Source organism: Siphateles boraxobius, unplaced genomic scaffold (assembly GCF_051911475.1).
Source record: "Siphateles boraxobius isolate OS27281-9 unplaced genomic scaffold, OSU_SipBor_1 13, whole genome shotgun sequence".
Lineage (NCBI taxonomy): Eukaryota > Metazoa > Chordata > Actinopteri > Cypriniformes > Leuciscidae > Siphateles > Siphateles boraxobius.
In genome coordinates this window covers 31,095,001-31,114,717 of record NW_027508733.1, presented here as the reverse complement: position 1 = coordinate 31,114,717, position 19,717 = coordinate 31,095,001, and the positions used below count along the sequence as shown (strand labels likewise).

General features: G+C 39.3%; 1 protein-coding gene across 1 annotated transcript in view; it reads left to right on the top strand.

Moving 5' to 3' along the window:
- Nucleotides 1–19,717, top strand: part of rnf123 (ring finger protein 123) — a 158,864-nt gene that overhangs the window by 101,938 nt on the left and 37,209 nt on the right. Inside the window, exon 36 of the mRNA XM_077226997.1 lies at nucleotides 10,249–10,376. Within this exon, the coding sequence (XP_077083112.1) occupies nucleotides 10,249–10,376 (128 nt within the window). The remainder of the gene's footprint in view (nucleotides 1–10,248; nucleotides 10,377–19,717) is intronic.

Genomic DNA, 19,717 nt, shown 5'->3' with positions numbered 1-19,717 from the left:
AGAGGGGGTGGGTTTCTTCCAAGTACTGATTGGTTGAAGTGAGGGATTATGAAAGGGAAGTGTTTGCCAGAGCCTCCCCTGGTGGAGCAACCATATCGCTTGTGTTCATCCAATTATGCATTTGCCTTCACAGATATCTCTTAGTCAGGTTATGTTTATCCTCTTTATAGCTTTAATATCTCATTGACCTGTGTCCTTTAATGGTGATCTGAATGTGCGGCAACTGCTTGGATTAAAGTGTTCACATCAGTAGATATGTTGTTTATATATTATATTATTATTGTTATATTTTTATTATTTATTTATATTTTAAAGCTTGTGATTAACTAATCATTTAAAGGGAAGGAGTCTAATTTCGGTGTCACAAGCAGTACCAAATGGAAATAGATATCCTTGTGCTTTTCTGTCGCTTCCCTGCTTTTATGAAGCAGAAGTAGAGACAAACATGACCAATATATATATATATATATATATATATATATATATATATATATATATATATACATATACACATTTTTTTGTATGAAAAAGGATGTAAAATAACAATAAACATAGTCCATATGACTTGGCTATATCATGAGTGTTTTGAAGTCATGCATTTGTGTTGAAAACATTCTAAAATCTCCACGTTGTGCCAGGTTTGATGTCAGTGACACCAACAATTATCTTGATGTGTCTAGTAACTGAACGCAATTGGCCAAGTTTGAATATCCAGTTCATTGTGTATTCATAAAGGTTGAATGCATACTGTAAACCTGACATTACTCATGAATTAAAGATAGTGGGTGTATCCGTGTCCTTGAATTTGTTTTATCTGCGCCTGTAGAGAATTTTTATGTATGAATAAACATCTTTATATGGCTTGTATAACGCATTTTCTTTGTATGTGTGTGTGTGTGTTGGTGCCTGTGTAAGCTGTCTCTGCCCCTCGGTCATAGTTGCACAGGTGTCATGGTGTATTATACTCTGAAGCCACTGCTGTGAGCCACTTCCAAAGGTCTTCGAGAAGCCCTTCACATTTATACACTCCTCTGTGTCCCTCTAATACACAACCCATTATTTCTCACCGTCTTCACCAGTTTCATATCTCTAACTGATTGTCGAGGGCCACATTTTTGACAGGTTTCTTGTCACTCTTCCTCAGGCGAAATATTTCACAGAGCGTTTAGCAAAGACCGAGTCTAAGTTGCTCACTGTCAACAGTCTCCTGATATGACATTGTTCTGGAAAATTGGTTTCCTGACTCTAAGCTTGCTCATTTTTCACAAACAATACTCTCGAAGTGAAGGAAACATGCAGGAAGACAGGAAGAGGAACCCTAAGGTTAATAGCTTAGTCTCTCTCGCACATGTTTCCAGACAACCAGCAATTTGAGCCGGAAGTTGGTTTGCACCTTTTGATAACTTTGACCCAAGAACCAGTGAAGACTCTAACTGTTTATTATGACGTCCCTACTGACGTCTTTACCGCACTTTCTTCAGCATGACATATCCATCTGCTTCCAGAGAACCATTAGAAAGCACTTTCAAACAAGCACCGTAAACTTTTAGACGACCCCAGATACAGTGTTAAGTCTTCCAAAGACCGTCCTAAAGATTGTCATTGGCATGGTGTAACATTTATAATTCTGTGACCATTCGTATTGTTTGAAGATAAGAGTTAAAATATGACTCGTAGGAAAGGGCTTGACTTCAGACATGTTGTTTAATGAAAGCAGCCCTCAGCTGTTGATTGATGCTGTACAAGGTATTAATGTGATGGTGAAAGACCTCAGGGATCTGCTTATGTCTTCAAGACAGACAAACATTTGGTTCACAATGGCTGGGTAATCAGTCATTGAAGACAAACAAAGTGATGTGCCAAGAAAGCGTCCCATAAAAGCTTTGTTTTGTAGGGAAAGAGTAGGTAGGTGAGTCTGTTGCAGCTAAAAAGTTCCTACTTACGAGTTTGGAAATCGCAATTATGATTTGACGTGTGTTCATTCCGACAATGCATTGTTCTACTCTACTAAAGAATAACTTTCAGTCCATTGTATGCATTTAAGTACCATGTACTTTAACGTGTATTTTAAGTATCTAGCACAATAACGATAATGGCATGCCGAGGGATATCGATGAATTCGACCACCCTTCATTGTTTTCCGCATAATTCATTGGTAATTACTCAAATTTGCACTTGCTCGTAAATCATCAGTCTTTTTCCAGCAGTCTAAAGAACTGTGGATTTTTTTTTTTTCACTTTGAGTCAACCAGGACAAAGCATCAAGAAGCATCTACAGACCTGGGAAATATCCCTTCATCTGAATGTCTCTTTTGATTTCGGGCAATTAGATGGGATGTTGCATTATTGTTGTATTCAATCTGCGATCTAAGATCTTTTTGGAGCGTTAAAAAAAAAAACTGCAGCCAGACAATTCATAAACGCAAAAAGAAAATTGAGGCAGGCTGTTGTGCTGTATTCTACAAATGTTTGAGATGCAGAGGAACTGAAGGAGAAAGATTTGAGACGTTGCCACTAAATTGCCTCTGTTGTTGTGCGCTTTTTCATTCCTGAGCATAATAAAGCACAGTGCTGCGTTCAGAGCAGAGTTCATGTACCATTTTATAGTTATACGAATGCCTGTTTTGTGCAGTGTCCCTTATTTTTGTACATTTGAGTGGATGTGTGAAGCATCTTAAGAATCACTAGGTTCTTTTAGAATATGTTTAGATCAGAGTCACAGTTATAAGTCATCGGTCATATGCACAGAATTGAATATATTATTCCTATACAGTGAAGAAGAAAAGCCCATAAGTAAATAATATGTGGGTCGGAGACTTGTCCTTGAGGGTAGTGCACATGCTCTGACATGTTTCATGATCAGGCTCAGACGCCTACAGTCTGTTCACTGACCACCATCTCGTACATATTGTTCACAAGAATGCAAGAGCTTCTTAAATTACCTGTTTCAGCCTGATTGGCTTGTTTACGCATCTTCAAGGATTCTGGGGAGACCAGTCTGTCTGAAAACGGAGCTGTGTTTACAAGATATTGGGTTGATAGTGCTTTTTCAGTGAGTGCTTTTGAGGAAGTACTAATTACTTGATTTGCCAGTGATTTGCCAGCCAGTTAATGGCATCAAATCATTGCAAGTACATATTTCCATTTACAGAATGAAGAATGGCTTTTAATATTGAAGGTTACTTTCCATTGCCTCTAGTGATCTTTAGAGGAAATATGAGGAATGATTACCTTAAAATGTACGTCAACATGCAAGTTTGAGGAACTTTATTTAAATCAAGTATACACCTCTTTAGCTATTGTCAGTGATTAGGTTGCTGACCCCTGCTATAGACTGTATACAACTAGACGATTCCTTTCACCCAAGAGCCCCTTGTAAGCTCTGTGACCAGTCCTAACCATCTAATAGCATGCCAAGTGTAGTTTTGGTGTATCCAGGCATATTTTTGAAGGATGTGAGGAAATCGTGAGCCGTGTGTATGTTGTGATGGAAGCTGTTCCAAAAGCCTCCCCCACGCTCATCTGTCAGCCCTGCTGTGCCTGGGAGAGGCAGGATTGAAGTCGAGTCTCAGAGAGGGGCCAGTGACTCAGTGTCTGTCTGTTGGGGGCCACAGACGCCATGAATAGCCTCTCCTGTTTACAGGCTTGTGCTCTTGGAAAGACACCTACTGTCACACTGGGATGCTTTACAAATCGATTCCGATTGATATATTTTAATATATAACCCCCCCCCCCCCCCAAAAAAAAGGAATTTATTTTGAATACTTTTAGTGCCCTTTTTTAAAGATCTACTGTAAGTGCATGGTCTAAAGCGCATGGCGCAAGTGCACTAAGGGCGTCAGAATCCACTTTTGCTTGTTTAATGACTGGAAAAATGGTCGGTGCTCCCGGCTCATGGTCTAAAAGGGTTGTCCCTATTCTATTAATGAGTAATGGGTGTGTTTTGGGCGTAAAGTGCAATAAACCAAGCATAGTCTCATCTCCAATTCCCTTTAAAAGCCAGTTGCACTCACATCATGGCGGATTCGCTATTTACATGGTGGAATTTGCAAGCGGAAAAACTGAACGCTTCTCTAGCGAGGAAACGGATCTGCTCGTGTGCGAGGTTAAAGCGTGGAAGCAGACCATCTATGGGACAAAGTGTACGAGCTTTGTGGACCCCCCTATAGGCGCACATTACTAACACGTTCTTTAAATAACGAAAAAAAATTATTCCTGATTGACTTTAGACCAGGTTTCAGTTGGTCAATGGCGCAGTCTATTTCAGTTTCCTCAAAATAACAACTCGCCAACAGTGCGCCTGAACACACCTCGTTTTCAGACCAGCAGCCCATGGGCACACAAATGGGTGCAAATGCATTTGCTATTTAATCAACGTGGCGCAGGATGTGAAAGTGATAACTGCGTTGGGCTGAAACTAGCAGAAAACACTTGGCGCCTGGCGCCGCATTTCGCCGGGTGTATGATAGGGCCATTAGTTTTAGTCTCCAGTATTTTTATTAGACAAGCCTTTTTTTTCCTCTGAATTTATATACAGTTGCACCGGAAAGTTTTTTTATTACCTGTTTTCACTGAATATTAATCCAACAGTAGTCCAAAGTATTGTAACAAAGCTATTTCCCTTGGCTGGAGTGATAAACAAAATAGCTTACCATGTTTGGTCTGAAGTGTCATTTACTAGGCATAACGTCGTGTGTATAGAACTCTACAGGGGTTACAACAACTTGTAGATGCTTTTGATCCAGTTCTGTCGTTTACATGAGGTTAACATTCACACGCCCACTTGTTGACCGGTAGATAAATAAGTGGCTGTGAGGCCCTAGAAATAACTCACTTTGGTTGGTGGCTTCATGTGTCAGTTAGATGGTCACTTCCTGTTTAAATGGCTGGTTCTTGTACAGAATAAACACTACAATTGACCTAGACTTTAAGCTGATAGTCAAAAGTGTCTAAGCCTAACTAAAGCTACTGTATTTTCTCAAAAATATATATATATATATATTTTTTTATATTTGTGGTTACTGTGGTCTTACCACAAATAGTACCATTAAACTGTGGTTTCTATGCAAAAAAAACATGGTACAATTGTCCATCTTGATCATTATATATGCATCTGTATTCATTTTGATGACAAAAAGCAAAGATAAGTGTTTGAAACGCTGTGAGTTTGAGACTGCCAACACAGTCGGCCTCAGAGCGCAGCAGGAGAGCTACCAGGTGCGGGTTGTGTGGGCAATGATCGTGTGTATGATTTATTTGTTTACCAGACCTCTGTTGTTTGAGCGTTGTTGCCCGTCCAGCCCTGTAATTCTACGTGTGTACTATATTGCTAACTTAGCATGACAGCCAGCCGCGCCTTGTAAACACAGCGGCCAGCTGGGTGTGTTTGTATGAGAGCGCAAACATATTTGCTCAAGTGTTTGTCTACCAGTAAGGACGTCCTAAAGGTTTGCTCGTGTCTGGACATCTGCAAAAGGATTTATTATATTATATTATATTATATTGTATTAGCATCATTACTCCAGTCTTCAGTGTCACATGATTCTTCAGAAATCATTCTAATATGATGATTTTATGCTCAAGAAACATTTCTCATTATTATTAATGTTGAAAACAGTTATTTACATTTTTATTTTCTGGATTCTTTGAGGAAAAGAAAGTTAAAAAGAACAGCATTTATCTGAAATAGAAAGCTTTTGTAACATTAAACACTACTGTTCAAAAGTTTGGGGTCAGCAATATTTTTTTGGGGGGGGATAAAATAAATCAACACTTTTCTTAATCAAGGTTAAATTTATCAAAAGTTACAGTAAAGAGATTTATAATGTTAAAATTTATATTTCTTATAAATGCTGTTCTTTTGAACTTTATATTCATCAAAAGATCCTGAGAAAAATTGTACACAACTGTTTTCTACATTGATAATAATCTTAAATGTTTTTTGATTTCTGAAGGATCATGTGACACTGAAGACTGGAGTAGTGATGCTGAAAATTCAGCTTTTACATCACAGGAATAAATTACATTTAAAAATATATTAAAATAGAAAACAGTTATTTTAAATTGTCATAAGATTTTTTTAATCAAATAAATGAAGCATTGGTGAGCAGAAGAGACTTCTTTTAAAAACATTAAAAATCTTACAGATCCAAAACTTTTGACTGGTAGTTTATTTTAATATATTAATTTATTAATTAATTAATTTAACAAAGCTCCTTTTACTCCACATGATATTGTGAGTCACACAACATGACTTTTATTTGGTGGTCAAAGGTTTTGCAAATATTTATCTTCTTATTAAAAAAAGAAAAAACTTTTGTTAGCCAATTCAAATTGTACTTTTTACACTGGTAAAAAAAAGACTGGTTTAGACTGTTTTTTTTAGTCAAAAAACTTTTGACTGGTCGTGTATCTTTTGTTTTGTTTATTGTTTTGTTTTGTTTTTGGAAATGTAATGTCAATGTCCCTACGATAACAGTCTGCAGCTAATAAATTATTAATTCAAGAACGTTGTGCAAGTTTATTTCAACAACAGTGTTGCGAACTTCACATACTTTTGAAAGTCCAGCGTTTAGTTGATCGTGATAAGCGCTCATTGTCACAGTTGTAAACACGATGGCTTTCCTCTTCCATGAGGGGGTTTGGCATCACGACGGCTTTGTTTCCAGGTGGACCGTTAAAGAACGCGACACGCATCTTCTGGAAATCCTGGGCCCAGTCCCAATCCGCATACTATCCGTCCTAAATAGTATTCGAAAATAGAATTAGTACGTCCCAAATCGTAGTATGTTGAAATTAGTGTTTTAAAGATACCCGGATGGTCTACTATTTCCAGTCAGAATCTGAAGTGCAGATCGATGCACGATCTGAGTGATTAATTATCAGTATCTAACCTGACGAAAATACATTTATTCAACGTTGTCTACATTATATTGCATCTGCAGCGGCATTGTGAACTTTTGTAAAGATACGTTTAGCCATTACCTTTTAAACACATCATTATATTCAAATTACAAACACATGAGGACAGTCTCCGCATGAAAGACACACGACTAGCAGAAGAAACGGTAGGAAATCAAATTAGATTAAATGGAGGATTTTAACTGCGACAAGATGATTGACAGGGCAGTTTACGGTGACAGGAACACGCGACAGATCTGTCCGTTAAAGATGACGTGATGGTATGTCCCAAAGCTTGCCTACTCATTTGCTACACACTCAAAAGTATGTACTTTTTACGTCACAATAAGAGTACATACTTTTAGGTCGTAGTATAAGTAGGCGAATTGGGACTGGGCCCAGTAGAATTTAACAGATGTCAACTTCGAAACTCCCGAGGTGTTTCCCATTTTGTGTGCCTCGTGCATCAGACGTTCTGCCAACGGTCCGTGGGTGTGACGTCTGAGGCTGAGACTAGATCTGACTTGGTGGCAGACCTTACTTCCCTCAAAACTTGTCCGTATGACTGCAGGGGACAGTTGTCAGTGTTACTTTATGCTCTGTTGCTCTGTTTACCTGTAGATTTGGCTCACTTTCAAACCAATCATTTCACCCACATAAGCAATTGAGGAGGGAAAAATACTCCATTATTAAAGTAAGTCCTTTTTCCTTTGCTTGCATCATGAGGAATTGTGCGTGAGTGGGTTTATGCGGTCGGAAAAACACATGAAAGATTGATCAGTGAGGGTTAGATGTAAACAGCAGGTGCGTCCGGGTGGCGGGGAAGCTCTGCTCGGGTTTTAATGCACAGCCATTAGGGATGAAACTCCATAAATCATCTGACCATGGTCCTTTTTTTTTCTTTGGGAAATGGACAAAGCTAAAAGATTTCAGTTTGAATCCTTCTGCTGTCAGCGGAAGTGGTGTATAGATCAGTTCAACATCTTGTTTCCATCTAATGTTTCTTAGATGTGCAAATAGTGTTTCTTTCTTTCTATAGAAGCAAGACATGTTTACTTGTTGGAGGTATGTTGACCCCGTCACATTTGTGTACGACAGGAAGAGCTCTGTTTTCTCACAGCCTGACAGCTGCGCTACGATGAACAATGTCTGCGAGTCTCTCTCTCTCCCTCTGTCATTTTTAGTGGGGTTTGCTAAGTCAAGCATCAGTATTACTATATAGGGTTAGATATTTCTTCAAAAAAGTGAGAACCATAGCTGTTCTCTGACATATGTTGGAACCGATGGGGCGGCTTATTGTCCTTTCCTGATATCATTCACAATTCTCCTCTCCATTTGTTTGCTGTGTTTCTCTGAACTGTCCGATCACAATAAAGGCAGGAATGCTTGCTCAGTGGGAAATCAGCCGAATGTAAGTTTTAGCATAGATTGACCTGAATGATAGCAGGGATGTATGTTAGCAGGAATTGTTGAGCAGGACTTGTAATGATTGGCGATGACGGTGCTGTATGTGTCAGTAAGTTTTGCTGTGTGTTCTCTGCTGTTGGCAGATTCGGCAGTGTTTCCTCCTGCGCAACTGTCCATTTCCCATTCCACTGATATCATAAATACTATTTTGAAATGCATTTTTAGAAACAAAACCAGAGTGGAGCAAGTGGGAAACGTGATTTTAATCTGGATTGATTAACTGCTTAATTAGAAATAATTAATAGTATTATTAATTTAAATAGCATAAATAATAATAATTATTATTATTTTTCTAATAATAATAATAATAATAATAATTATATATATATATATATATATATATATATATATATATATATATATATATTTTAATGCTGAGATGAATATACTTTGTGAAGGCTGGGACTGGTAAAATAAACCTAATCTGCCAATTAATTAATGCATTCTTCTAAATTTTTTAACTTAAAAAATAAATCTGTAAATAACAATTTTAAATAATTAATTTTTATGTTTTGTTGTTGTCAATGAGGATGATGATATTGATGATTTGTATATTAATTATTTAAAAATACTAAAAAAAAATACTCAATTATCAGTTGCCCACCCCAAAAATCCAAATGGCCACCGTAGATGGCATCCTAGTGCCACTAGTATGGGGAAAGTTATCTTTAAATGTAATGTGTTGAAGTATTGCGTTACTCCCTAAAAATGAACTAATTGCGTTACTTAATTACTTCTTATGTACAGTAATGCATTGCATGTTTACTCCTGGACTGGGCTTGCTTGTTTTTTAATTAAAAAAAAAGTTCTATTTTTGGCAATTGTAAAGGCTCTTTCACACCAAAAGTGAAATGAATAAGCTGAAGGAAATGCAAAATCACGCCTGTACAATAGAGGGCGCTGCTCAAACAAACCTTTCAGCTGCTGCTGTTCTGGATCGAAGAAGAAAGTTCAACTCTCCTAGGCCCTGTCCCAAATGGCACACTTCATATGCACTTTCGGTCTTGTGGACTTAATAATGGCTGCCGTGTGCACGTGTCCGTTCAGTCCATGAGACCGTAGGGTGTCCCATTTGTCATTCAGGTTTCAGGAGGGTGTTCGCGATGCCCCCTCTGCGGTCGATATGCGCCCTCGATGCACACTTTTGCCAAGCTCCACCGTAGACTTCTTCCCGACAGTCAAAGCGGCGTTACGTCACAAAAGTGCCGACTCGTAGGAAGACCGTGAGTGCTTAGGGTGGGACAGGGCCTTACTTCAACAATAAATAAAAAAAACGATTTTTATCAAATGTCATATTTGCGTATTAGTATTGTTGAATTGAATCATCAGTCAGAAACAAAGACATTGGTTAATAAAGTGAGATTAAATACATAAAGTATATTGCTGTAATTTAACATTTAATCATTGCAGGTTTCCATAATATTCTGAGTGTGTGTTTCACTGTTTTATTCATTTTGAGAAATACTGAATGTTTTTATGAAAGTGAGATGAGTAAATGCACACATTTAGTCTAGAACTACATTACCCATCTTGTTCACACACAACGCCTCTGCTCTTACTCACGATTTCTCTCAACATGGGGACATAACTGTCAGTCAATGAATGGGAAAACAAAGTAACTTGCATTACTTATTTGAAAAAGGAACTACGATATTTTGTTGTAAATTTAAGTCATGTGTTGCTTTACTAGTTAGAAAAAAGTAATCCGATTACGTAACTCGCATTACTCGTAATGCGTTACCCTCAACAACTGAGTGCCACTGTTTGGGATGGACTCTTTTGACTCTTTGAGCCTGTAAGCATGTCACTGTAGCAACGACATGGCAACACCCTGACAACCACCCACAACAACCTGAACATCCTCATTCGTTTGTCTTCCAGGATCTCAAGGGCTGCGTCTGTACTGTTGTCGGATCCTTGCTTCCAGCTTCGCTCCATCCAGTACCTGCTGGGAGAAGAAGAGGGTGGAGCCATCGGCGCTGACAGCAAACACTTCTCTCTGCACACATGTAAGCCATGACTAAACACATCCAGGCCCGACACCAGGACACTTGACTTGGGGTGGGGGGCTTGGGGGCTTGGTTGAAATCTCACTTTTGGTTATTATATTTAGTCCACATTGTATTTGTCGCATTGCATGCTGTGATGTGCAGTGTTTTACGGTTTAAATATACTCCTGTTTCTTCGATTGTCTTCCATATCCAATGATGTGAAAGTGTTTGTGTGTTCTTAAAATAGCCCCTTCTCCGTCATATCTCTCAGCTCTTATTTCAAACACTAAGATCAAATCCGTGCGGTGATTGAGATGTATTATAATTATAATCTGCTATAACTGGCCTTTACATAAATTATTTATTTCCTCTTAGCAGGTCAAATTTAGATGAACAGTTTTATTGTTGAATAGTTTTAGCAACTGATTTACATCTATATTTTTATATTTTCCCACAAATTTATTGCAGCTTGACTGGTTCAGCTTTATGCTATCAACATGGATGTCATGGGTTCAATTCCCAAGAACACAAAAATGAAAACATTTTTAAGTCACTTATATTTGGACAGCATTATGATGAGAGACGCATTTTAAATAAATTTAAAAGGCTTAGCCAATCAGATTTTAGAGCCCGGACTTTTCTTATTAGGCCTTGCAGTTATTTTAAGTTTTTAATCTAATTAATTAATTATATGCTGATTGATTACTGAATCAAGTTAGTCATGATCAATCACAATATTGAGATTTGCTGAGAAAAGCATTAAATGAAGATAATTTAAAAGTCTTAAAGGTGCAGTAAGCAATATCTGAGAAACGCTGTTGATAGTGGATCCAGCCCTCATGATGGGGGAGGAGAGAGTGTGTGCCAATCAGCAGTAGGGGGCGGGTCCACTCATGATGGGGGAGGAGAGAGAGTGTGCCAATCAGCAGTAGGGGGCGTGTCCACTCATGATGGGGGAGGAGAGAGAGTGTGCCAATCAGCAGTAGGGGGCGTGTCCTCTCATGATGGGGGAGGAGAGAGAGTGTGCCAATCAGCAGTAGGGGGCGTGTCCACTCATGATGGGGTAGGAGAGAGAGTGAGCCAATCAGCAGTAGGGGGCATGTCCACTCATGATGGGGGAGGAGAGAGAGTGAGCCAATCAGCAGTAGGGGGCATGTCCACTCATGATGGGGAGTGAGCCAATCAGCAGCAGGGGGCGTGCCCACTCATGATGGGGGAGGAGAGAGAGTGAGCCAATCAGCAGTAGGGGGCATGTTCACTCATGATGGGGGAGGAGAGAGAGTGAGTCAATCAGCAGCAGGGGGCGTGTTCACTCATAATGGGGGAGGAGAGAGAGTGAGTCAATCAGCAGCAGGGGGCATGTCCACTCATAATGGGGGAGGAGAGAGAGTGAGCCAATCAGCAGTAGGGGGCATGTCCACTCATGATGGGGGAGGAGAGAGAGTGAGTCAATCAGCAGCAGGGGGCATGTCCACTCATAATGGGGGAGGAGAGAGAGTGAGCCAATCAGCAGTAGGGGGCATGTCCACTCATGATGGGGGAGGAGAGAGAGTGAGTCAATCAGCAGCAGGGGGCATGTCCACTCATGATGGGGAGTGAGCCAATCAGCAGCAGGGGGCGTGCCCACTCATGATGGGGGAGGAGAGAGAGTGAGCCAATCAGCAGTAGGGGGCATGTTCACTCATGATGGGGGAGGAGAGAGAGTGAGTCAATCAGCAGTAGGGGGCATGTCCACTCATGATGGGGAGGAGAGAGAGGGAACCAATCAGAAGTAGGGGGCGTGTCCACTCATGATGAGGGAGGAGAAAGAGTGAACAAGAGGGAGATTTGAAGAAAGACTGTAGAAAGAGAGATGGCTGAGAGACATTACAAAAGAAAAAGGGTCAGAGGAATATCACTGGGAAAAGAAGGGTTATGATGGGTTTACGGATGCCGAAATTGAGTTTCTGCTCCATATTAGCTGTAATGTTAGCCATAGTAACAGGACAGTTTTAAGTGTCATTGTTTGTCTAGAGCTGTTGGTGACTAACAACTAACTTTTACTTGTATACATATCTTTGCACTTGTTTCATTTTTTGTTCTTTCTTGTTCGTTCATCATCTTCGCTTTGTTTTTCGTGAAGCATTATATTGCTTCCTCTTCAGCTATGATAAAGAGTTTGTGCATTTTGTGGGCGGAGCAATGAAGGGAGGGGTGTGTTTGTTTAGGTTGATTAGGTTCCAATATCAACTTTCAGAAATTGCTCACTGCACCTTTAAAAGAAGATAATTTAAGACATTTAACCCTTGTGCCTCCTTAGGGACATTTTTGGCCTTTTCAGTTTTGTTTTTTTGATCACTTTGCCTGTGTTAATGCTGACTGCATAAAATTTGGAATAGGTGTGTATTTTTATTGTAATTTTACTATTTCACAGGTATTTACTTAAAATATTACTAAAAATATTTTTTGCTCTTGGTACACACAATCTTTGATAAGAGGCTTTCATTATGTTGGCAAGGCTTCAAAATTTTAATTTTTACTATTTTTTTACCAGATGGTGCCATTTTTCCAGGTGCCACTTTTCTGCTTCGGCATATTATAGAGCCAATTGGATAAATTATGCCACGATATTTGTGTGGGTGTGTTGGTATGGATGTCAGAGTGTGGTTGGTATGTGTGTTATAAAAAAAAATGTGTGTGTTTGTAATATTGAGAGAGGAAAAACTCAACTGCAAATCTAAAATCCAATCACTATGTGCACCAGTAATTTTTGAGTTTTGCTGGAAACCAATGGGGAAAATCTGTTACTGCGCCCAAACAAAATCTCACTGAAAGCTCATTTTTTGAGATATCAACCTCAATTTTGGAACACAACTTATTTATATTCATGGCTTTGATTTTTTAGCCGTTTTAGAGTTCAACTTGTTTTATAAAATATATATTTGATATAAAATAATGTTCATAAATCATTTTCATAAACTTAAACCTATATAACCTTTTTTTGGATTTACTTACTCATTTTTTGTTTTTTTTTACTTCAGCAATAATCTGCCAAGTGTCTTCTTTAAAATTATACCAAACTTAAGTCTGTGCTCCCAAGCTTCAAATATTTATGACAGTTTTTTGACATGGACATGTTTGCCCTCTATGGACCTATTTGTAACTTCTTTTAAATGAGGCACAATGGTTAAGACATCCATATCACAATCATGTTTTTTCTTGTTTTTTTTATCTTTTTGTTTATATAAAGTATCTCATATAATTAATGTACTAAATTAACATGTTAAATTGACAGCCCTATTTATAATGTCATGTTTTGAGTGATCTGTATTGAAGTAGCCATGAAACTAACATCAGGAAATCCTCTCCCATCTAACTGTACTGCAGTGTAAATCGATTCCTCCCGCAATGAAGCTCAGGTCTGCTCTAACTATATAGACCATCCACCCCAATCCACCACTTTACTGTAAAAGGCCTTGATTAATAATTTACACTAAGTGGATGCATTTCCATGTACACTATGCCCACACTTCTAAACCGATCTACTTGAGGAGAGAGTCGGGCATAACAACAAAGTCTTCTTTAGGCATTCAAGAACAATGCTTGAGTTTGTTCACAGTATTTGAAAGGAGAGCCTTTTTGATAATCTGTAAAACCCACCAAAAGTCTTTGAGTTTTTAAAAGCTCCAGGAGTGTTAGTATGCCGGTGTACATGTTGTTTGGCTTTCTTTTGGCACTGAATATCATATCTTAATTGATTCTGGAACGATTTTAATGTTTAATAATTTATGTTGTTATTATTACCAATTGAACATTAAAAACCAAAAATACTACATCATTGACTGATCTTGTGGCTTTTTATATAACTTAAACTTTTCAGACCTCGTTTTCAGCCCTACAGCTATACTTTAAAAAAAAAAGGCTACAAATATTTAGCTAATGAAAGAATTAAGGTTGTTTTGAACTGCCTTAATTCTTCGTGGCATAGATTCAACCAGGTTCTGGAAACATTCCTCAGAGATTCTGGTTCGTATTGACATGATACCATCACGCAGTTGCTGCAGATTGTTATCCTGCTGGAAGTAGCTGTCAGAAGATGGTTCACTGTGGTCATAAAGGGATGGACATGGTCAGCAACAATAGTCAGGAAGAGTGTGGCGTTAAACAATGCTCAATTGGTAGCCCAAAAGGGGCCTAAAGTGTGGGAAGAAAATATTCCCTACACTATTACACCAGCAGCCTGAACCACTGATACAAGGCAGGATATATCCATGCTTTCATGTCGTTTACACCAAATTCTGAACCGACCATCTGAACGTTGTTAAAGAAATCGAGACTCATCAGACCAGGCAACATTTTCCCAATCTTCTATCGTCCAGTTTTGGTGAGCCAGTGTGAATTGTAGCCTCAGTCTGTATGTCTTCTGCTGCTGTAGCTCTTCTGCTTCAAGGTTTGACATGTTGAGCGTTCAGAGATGCTCTTCTGCTTCAAGGTTTGACGTGTTGAGCGTTCAGAGATGCTCTTCTGCTTCAAGGTTTGACGTGTTGAGCGTTCAGAGATGCTCTTCTGCTTCAAGGTTTGACGTGTTGAGCGTTCAGAGATGCTCTTCTGCTTCAAGGTTTGACGTGTTGAGTGTTCAGAGATGCTCTTCTGCTTCAAGGTTTGACGTGTTGAGTGTTTAGAGATGCTCTTCTGCTTCAAGGTTTGACGTGTTGAGCGTTCAGAGATGCTCTTCTGCTTCAAGGTTTGACGTGTTGAGCGTTCAGAGATGCTCTTCTGCTTCAAGGTTTGACGTGTTGAGTGTTCAGAGATGCTCTTCTGCTTCAAGGTTTGACGTGTTGAGTGTTTAGAGATGCTCTTCTGCTTCAAGGTTTGACGTGTTGAGTGTTTAGAAATGCTCTTCTGCTTCAAGGTTTGACGTGTTGAGTGTTCAGAGATGCTCTTCTGCTTCAAGGTTTGACGTGTTGAGTGTTTAGGGATGCTCTTCTGCTTCAAGGTTTAATGTGTTTATTGTTCAGAGATGCTCTTCTTCAAGGTTTGATGTGTTTATTGTTCAGAGATGCTCTTCTGCTTCAAGGTTTGATGTGTTGAGCGTTCAGAGATGCTCTTCTGCTTCAAGGTTTGATGTGTTGAGCGTTCAGAGATGCTCTTTTGCTTCAAGGTTTGATGTGTTGAGTGTTCAGAGATGCTCTTCTTCTTCAAGGTTTAATGTGTTTATTGTTCAGAGATGCTCTTCTTCTTCAAGGTTTGATGTGTTTATTGTTCAGAGATGCTCTTCTGCTTCAAGGTTTGATGTGTTGAGCGTTCAGAGATGCTCTTCTGCTTCAAGGTTTGATGTGTTGAGCGTTCAGAGATGCTCTTTTGCTTCAAGGTTTGATGTGTTGAGTGTTCAGAGATGCTCTTCTTCTTCAAGGTTTGACGTGTTGAGCGTTCAGAGATGCTCTTCTTCTTCAAGGTTTGATGTGTTGAGCGTTCAGAGATGCTCTTCTGCTTCAAGGTTTGATGTGTTGAGTGTTCAGAGATGCTCTTCTGCTTCAAGGTTTGATGTGTTGAGTGTTCAGAGATGCTCTTCTGCTTCAAGGTTTGATGTGTTGAGTGTTCAGAGATGCTCTTCTGCTTCAAGGTTTGACGTGTTGAGCGTTCAGAGATGCTTTTGAGCTCTTCTGCTTTAATGTTTGACGTTTTGAGTGTTTAGAGATGCTCTTCTGCTTCAAGGTTTTACGTGTTGAGTGTTTAGAGATGCTCTTCTGCTTCAAGGTTTGATGTGTTGAGTGTTTAGGGATGCTCTTCTGCTTCAAGGTTTTATGTGTATTGTTCAGAGATGCTCTTCTTCAAGGTTTGATGTGTTTATTGTTCAGAGATGCTCTTCTGCTTCAAGGTTTGATGTGTTGAGCGTTCAGAGATGCTCTTCTGCTTCAAGGTTTTATGTGTATTGTTCAGAGATGCTCTTCTTCAAGGTTTGATGTGTTTATTGTTCAGAGATGCTCTTCTGCTTCAAGGTTTGATGTGTTGAGCGTTCAGAGATGCTCTTCTGCTACAAGGTTTGATGTGTTGAGTGTTCAGAGATGCTCTTCTTCTTCAAGGTTTGACGTGTTGAGCGTTCAGAGATGCTCTTCTTCTTCAAGGTTTGATGTGTTGAGTGTTCAGAGATGCTCTTCTGCTTCAAGGTTTGACGTGTTGAGCGTTCAGAGATGCTCCTCTTCTTCAAGGTTTGATGTGTTGAGCGTTCAGAGATGCCCTTCTGCTTCAAGATTTGATGTGTTGAGCGTTCAGAGATGCTCTTCTGCTTCAAGGTTTGACGTGTTGAGCGTTCAGAGATGCTATTCTGCTTCAAGGTTTGATGTGTTGAGTGTTCAGAGATGCTCTTCTGCTTCAAGGTTTGATGTGTTGAGTGTTCAGAGATGCTCTTCTGCTTCAAGGTTGGACGTGTTGAGTGTTCAGAGATGCTCTTCTGCTTCAAGGTTGGACTTGTTGAGTGTTCAGAGATGCTCTTCTGCTTCAAGGTTGGACGAGTTTAGCGTTCAGAGATGCTCTTCTGCTTCAAGGTTGGACATGTTGAGTGTTCAGAGATGCTCTTCTGCTTCAAGGTTGGACTTGTTGAGTGTTCAGAGATGCTCTTCTACAGACCTCTGTTGTAACGAGTGGTTATTTTAGTTACTGTTGTCTTTCTATCCGCTGAACCAGTCTGGTCATTCTCTGACCTCTGGCATCAACAAGGCATTTTCTCCCACAGAACTGCTGCTCACTAGATATTTTCTCTTTTTTGGACCATTCTCTGTAAACCCTAGAGATGGTTGTGTGTGAAAATCCCAGTAAATCAGCAGTTTCTGAAATACTCGGACCAGCCCGTCTGACACCAACAATCATGCCACATTCAAAATCACTTAAATCACATTTCATCCCCATTCTGATGCTCAGTTTGAACTTCAGCATATCTTATTGATCATATCTAGATGCCTAAATGCATTGAGTTGCTGCCATGTGATTGGCTGATTAGATATTTGCATTAATGCGCAGTCGAACAGGTGTGTCTAATTATGTTGGCCAGTGAGTGTATAGATCAGAACCATGATTTAAACCAAAAAGCCTTCGTAGCCAAGCCGATTACAAATGTTTAATGCAAGAAGTAAAACATATGAAAATGAATAACGCTAACAATAATATATAAACATAGAACATAATATTTAATTTATTTATTTGCAACAGTATAGCAATGCAAAGTTGAATACAGCAATCTTAACCTTTTAAAAAAAAGATTAATAATGCTACAACGACCAACCTGGGACCATTTTTTTAATGGTGATGTTTACGTTTTGAACGGATTCATTGAAAGGATTCAACCTCTTGCATCGCTTTAGTCTATTGAAGTTTAAGTCAGACACTATTAAAACAGTCCTGAGCGTCACGAGACAAGGAAGGATCACTAAATGTCTCTACTCATGGAACTTGTTTAGCACAAATAATGACACAAAATAATCTTCACAATAATAATTCATTATATAGTGTCAATAAAATAACTGTGAATATAAAACGAATATAATTAAGGTCCAATGTCTATCGTAAATAGCGTCATCTTGCTCTGAGCTGTCGTCACGACAGATCTCGTCACAGTTGTTGTTGGCGCGTCCTACGATCTGAATAGATCCTTGAAGCACATGGCCGGCCACAGGTGTCGCACATAAACTGGCTATGTTGTTATTTTTAAGGTATTGAGCTTTCGGCGTCTTTGTTTGTCTACTACATCAGTGATCCAGCTGGACTCACAGGAGTATATGGCACTGTGCTCGTCATGATGTCCTATCTGCGACCATCTCTTTAAGGTCATTTGGGTCCATGTTGCATAGTTTCAAATTGAATTTAAGGCCGTTCTTGCTGGCCATAGAAAACCTGCTTCTGCAGGCTTGAATTTGCCTTGCGTACAACATGTCCAGACCAGCGAAACTGAGTGAGTGTCTCAGTATTTGGGACTTTATCCTGCCATTTGACACGTGCAATACGGCGGAGACAGCGCATATGGAGCTGGAGCTGATCAAGTCTGGCAATCTGACGGCCATAAATGGTCCAGGACTCATATTCTCTTGGACAACAGCTTACATGCAGATGTCACATTCAAGCAGCAAATTTGCAAGACCAACTTGAACCAGCTGCGAAATCTGGAAATATTTCACCTTCACACGAAATTCCCAATCTTGTGGATTTCTATTCAATGACTGGATTTTGGCTGTGAAAATTGAACAAAGGTAAATTTGACCGCATCTCTAGGTTGTTACAGAGAACTTTTCACATGTCAAGCGTTTGGAATCAATTTGGAACCGTGTTGTGTTTTTCCGAGTCAAATGAATCGATTCCCACCCCTATCTATTAGAGATCATTGGCAAGTAGAAATAAGATTTCCTCATGATGTTGATCTTTATGGTCGTTCTTCATCAACTCTTCCGTCAGACTGGTTTTCTTCACACTGCCCGTTCCCGCTCAGCTCTGAGGGACAGTGTGGTGTGAATCTCCACGCTTACGAGGAAGAAGCTGGTCTCTTTCGTAGTCATGGAGACGAGGGTCGCCATGGACACCACGTCCGGTCTCAGTTCCTGTCTTTCTTCCCCCCTCCCCACCAACCTCCTCTGTTTTCCACCACAAAACTGGGTCATTGGTATCAGACTCCATTCCTGAGATGAGGTTAGCTGGGAATTGTCCTTGGGCTTTTTTTCGACCTGTTGTTTAAAGACTTAGGGGACACATTAAGGGCCGCCAACATCTGAACTCAGTTGAGCAACATGGCGAACGGACACTCGAAGCCCCAGGACTTGTTTAGGGAAAAAGTTGCAGATTTGTGTCAAGGTTACCGACTAAAAAATGAGACGCATTGTTTCAGAAAAGCAAACTACTATGCGACTTATACTATTTTAGCAGTATTTACTAGGGATGCATGATATATCGTCCATCATATCATGTGGATAGATTTTTAAATGATTGGATCATTGAAAAAAAAAAGTCAAACAGCAGTAAATTTGATAGCATTTTTATGCTGTTACTGAGAACTTTTCAGTAGCCAAGCAATACAAATGAACTTAGAATCGGATTGTGATTCTCTGAAGTGAGCTGTGTGTTGTCTCTATTAATTAAAGATTGTAGACAAGTAAAAATCATATTTTATGATGCATTGAATCAGGTAATTGTACTGATATTTGTGCTTTTGATTAAAATTTGTTAAATTTAAAGCTTTAACATTACAAGCGCCCAAAAGTATTTTTTTTTAAAGAAATTAAAGAAATGGATACTTTTATTCAGCATGGATGCATTGAATTGATCAAAAGTGACAGTAAAGGACAACACTTTATATTCATCAAAGTTTCCTGAAATTTTATTTTTCAACATTGATAATA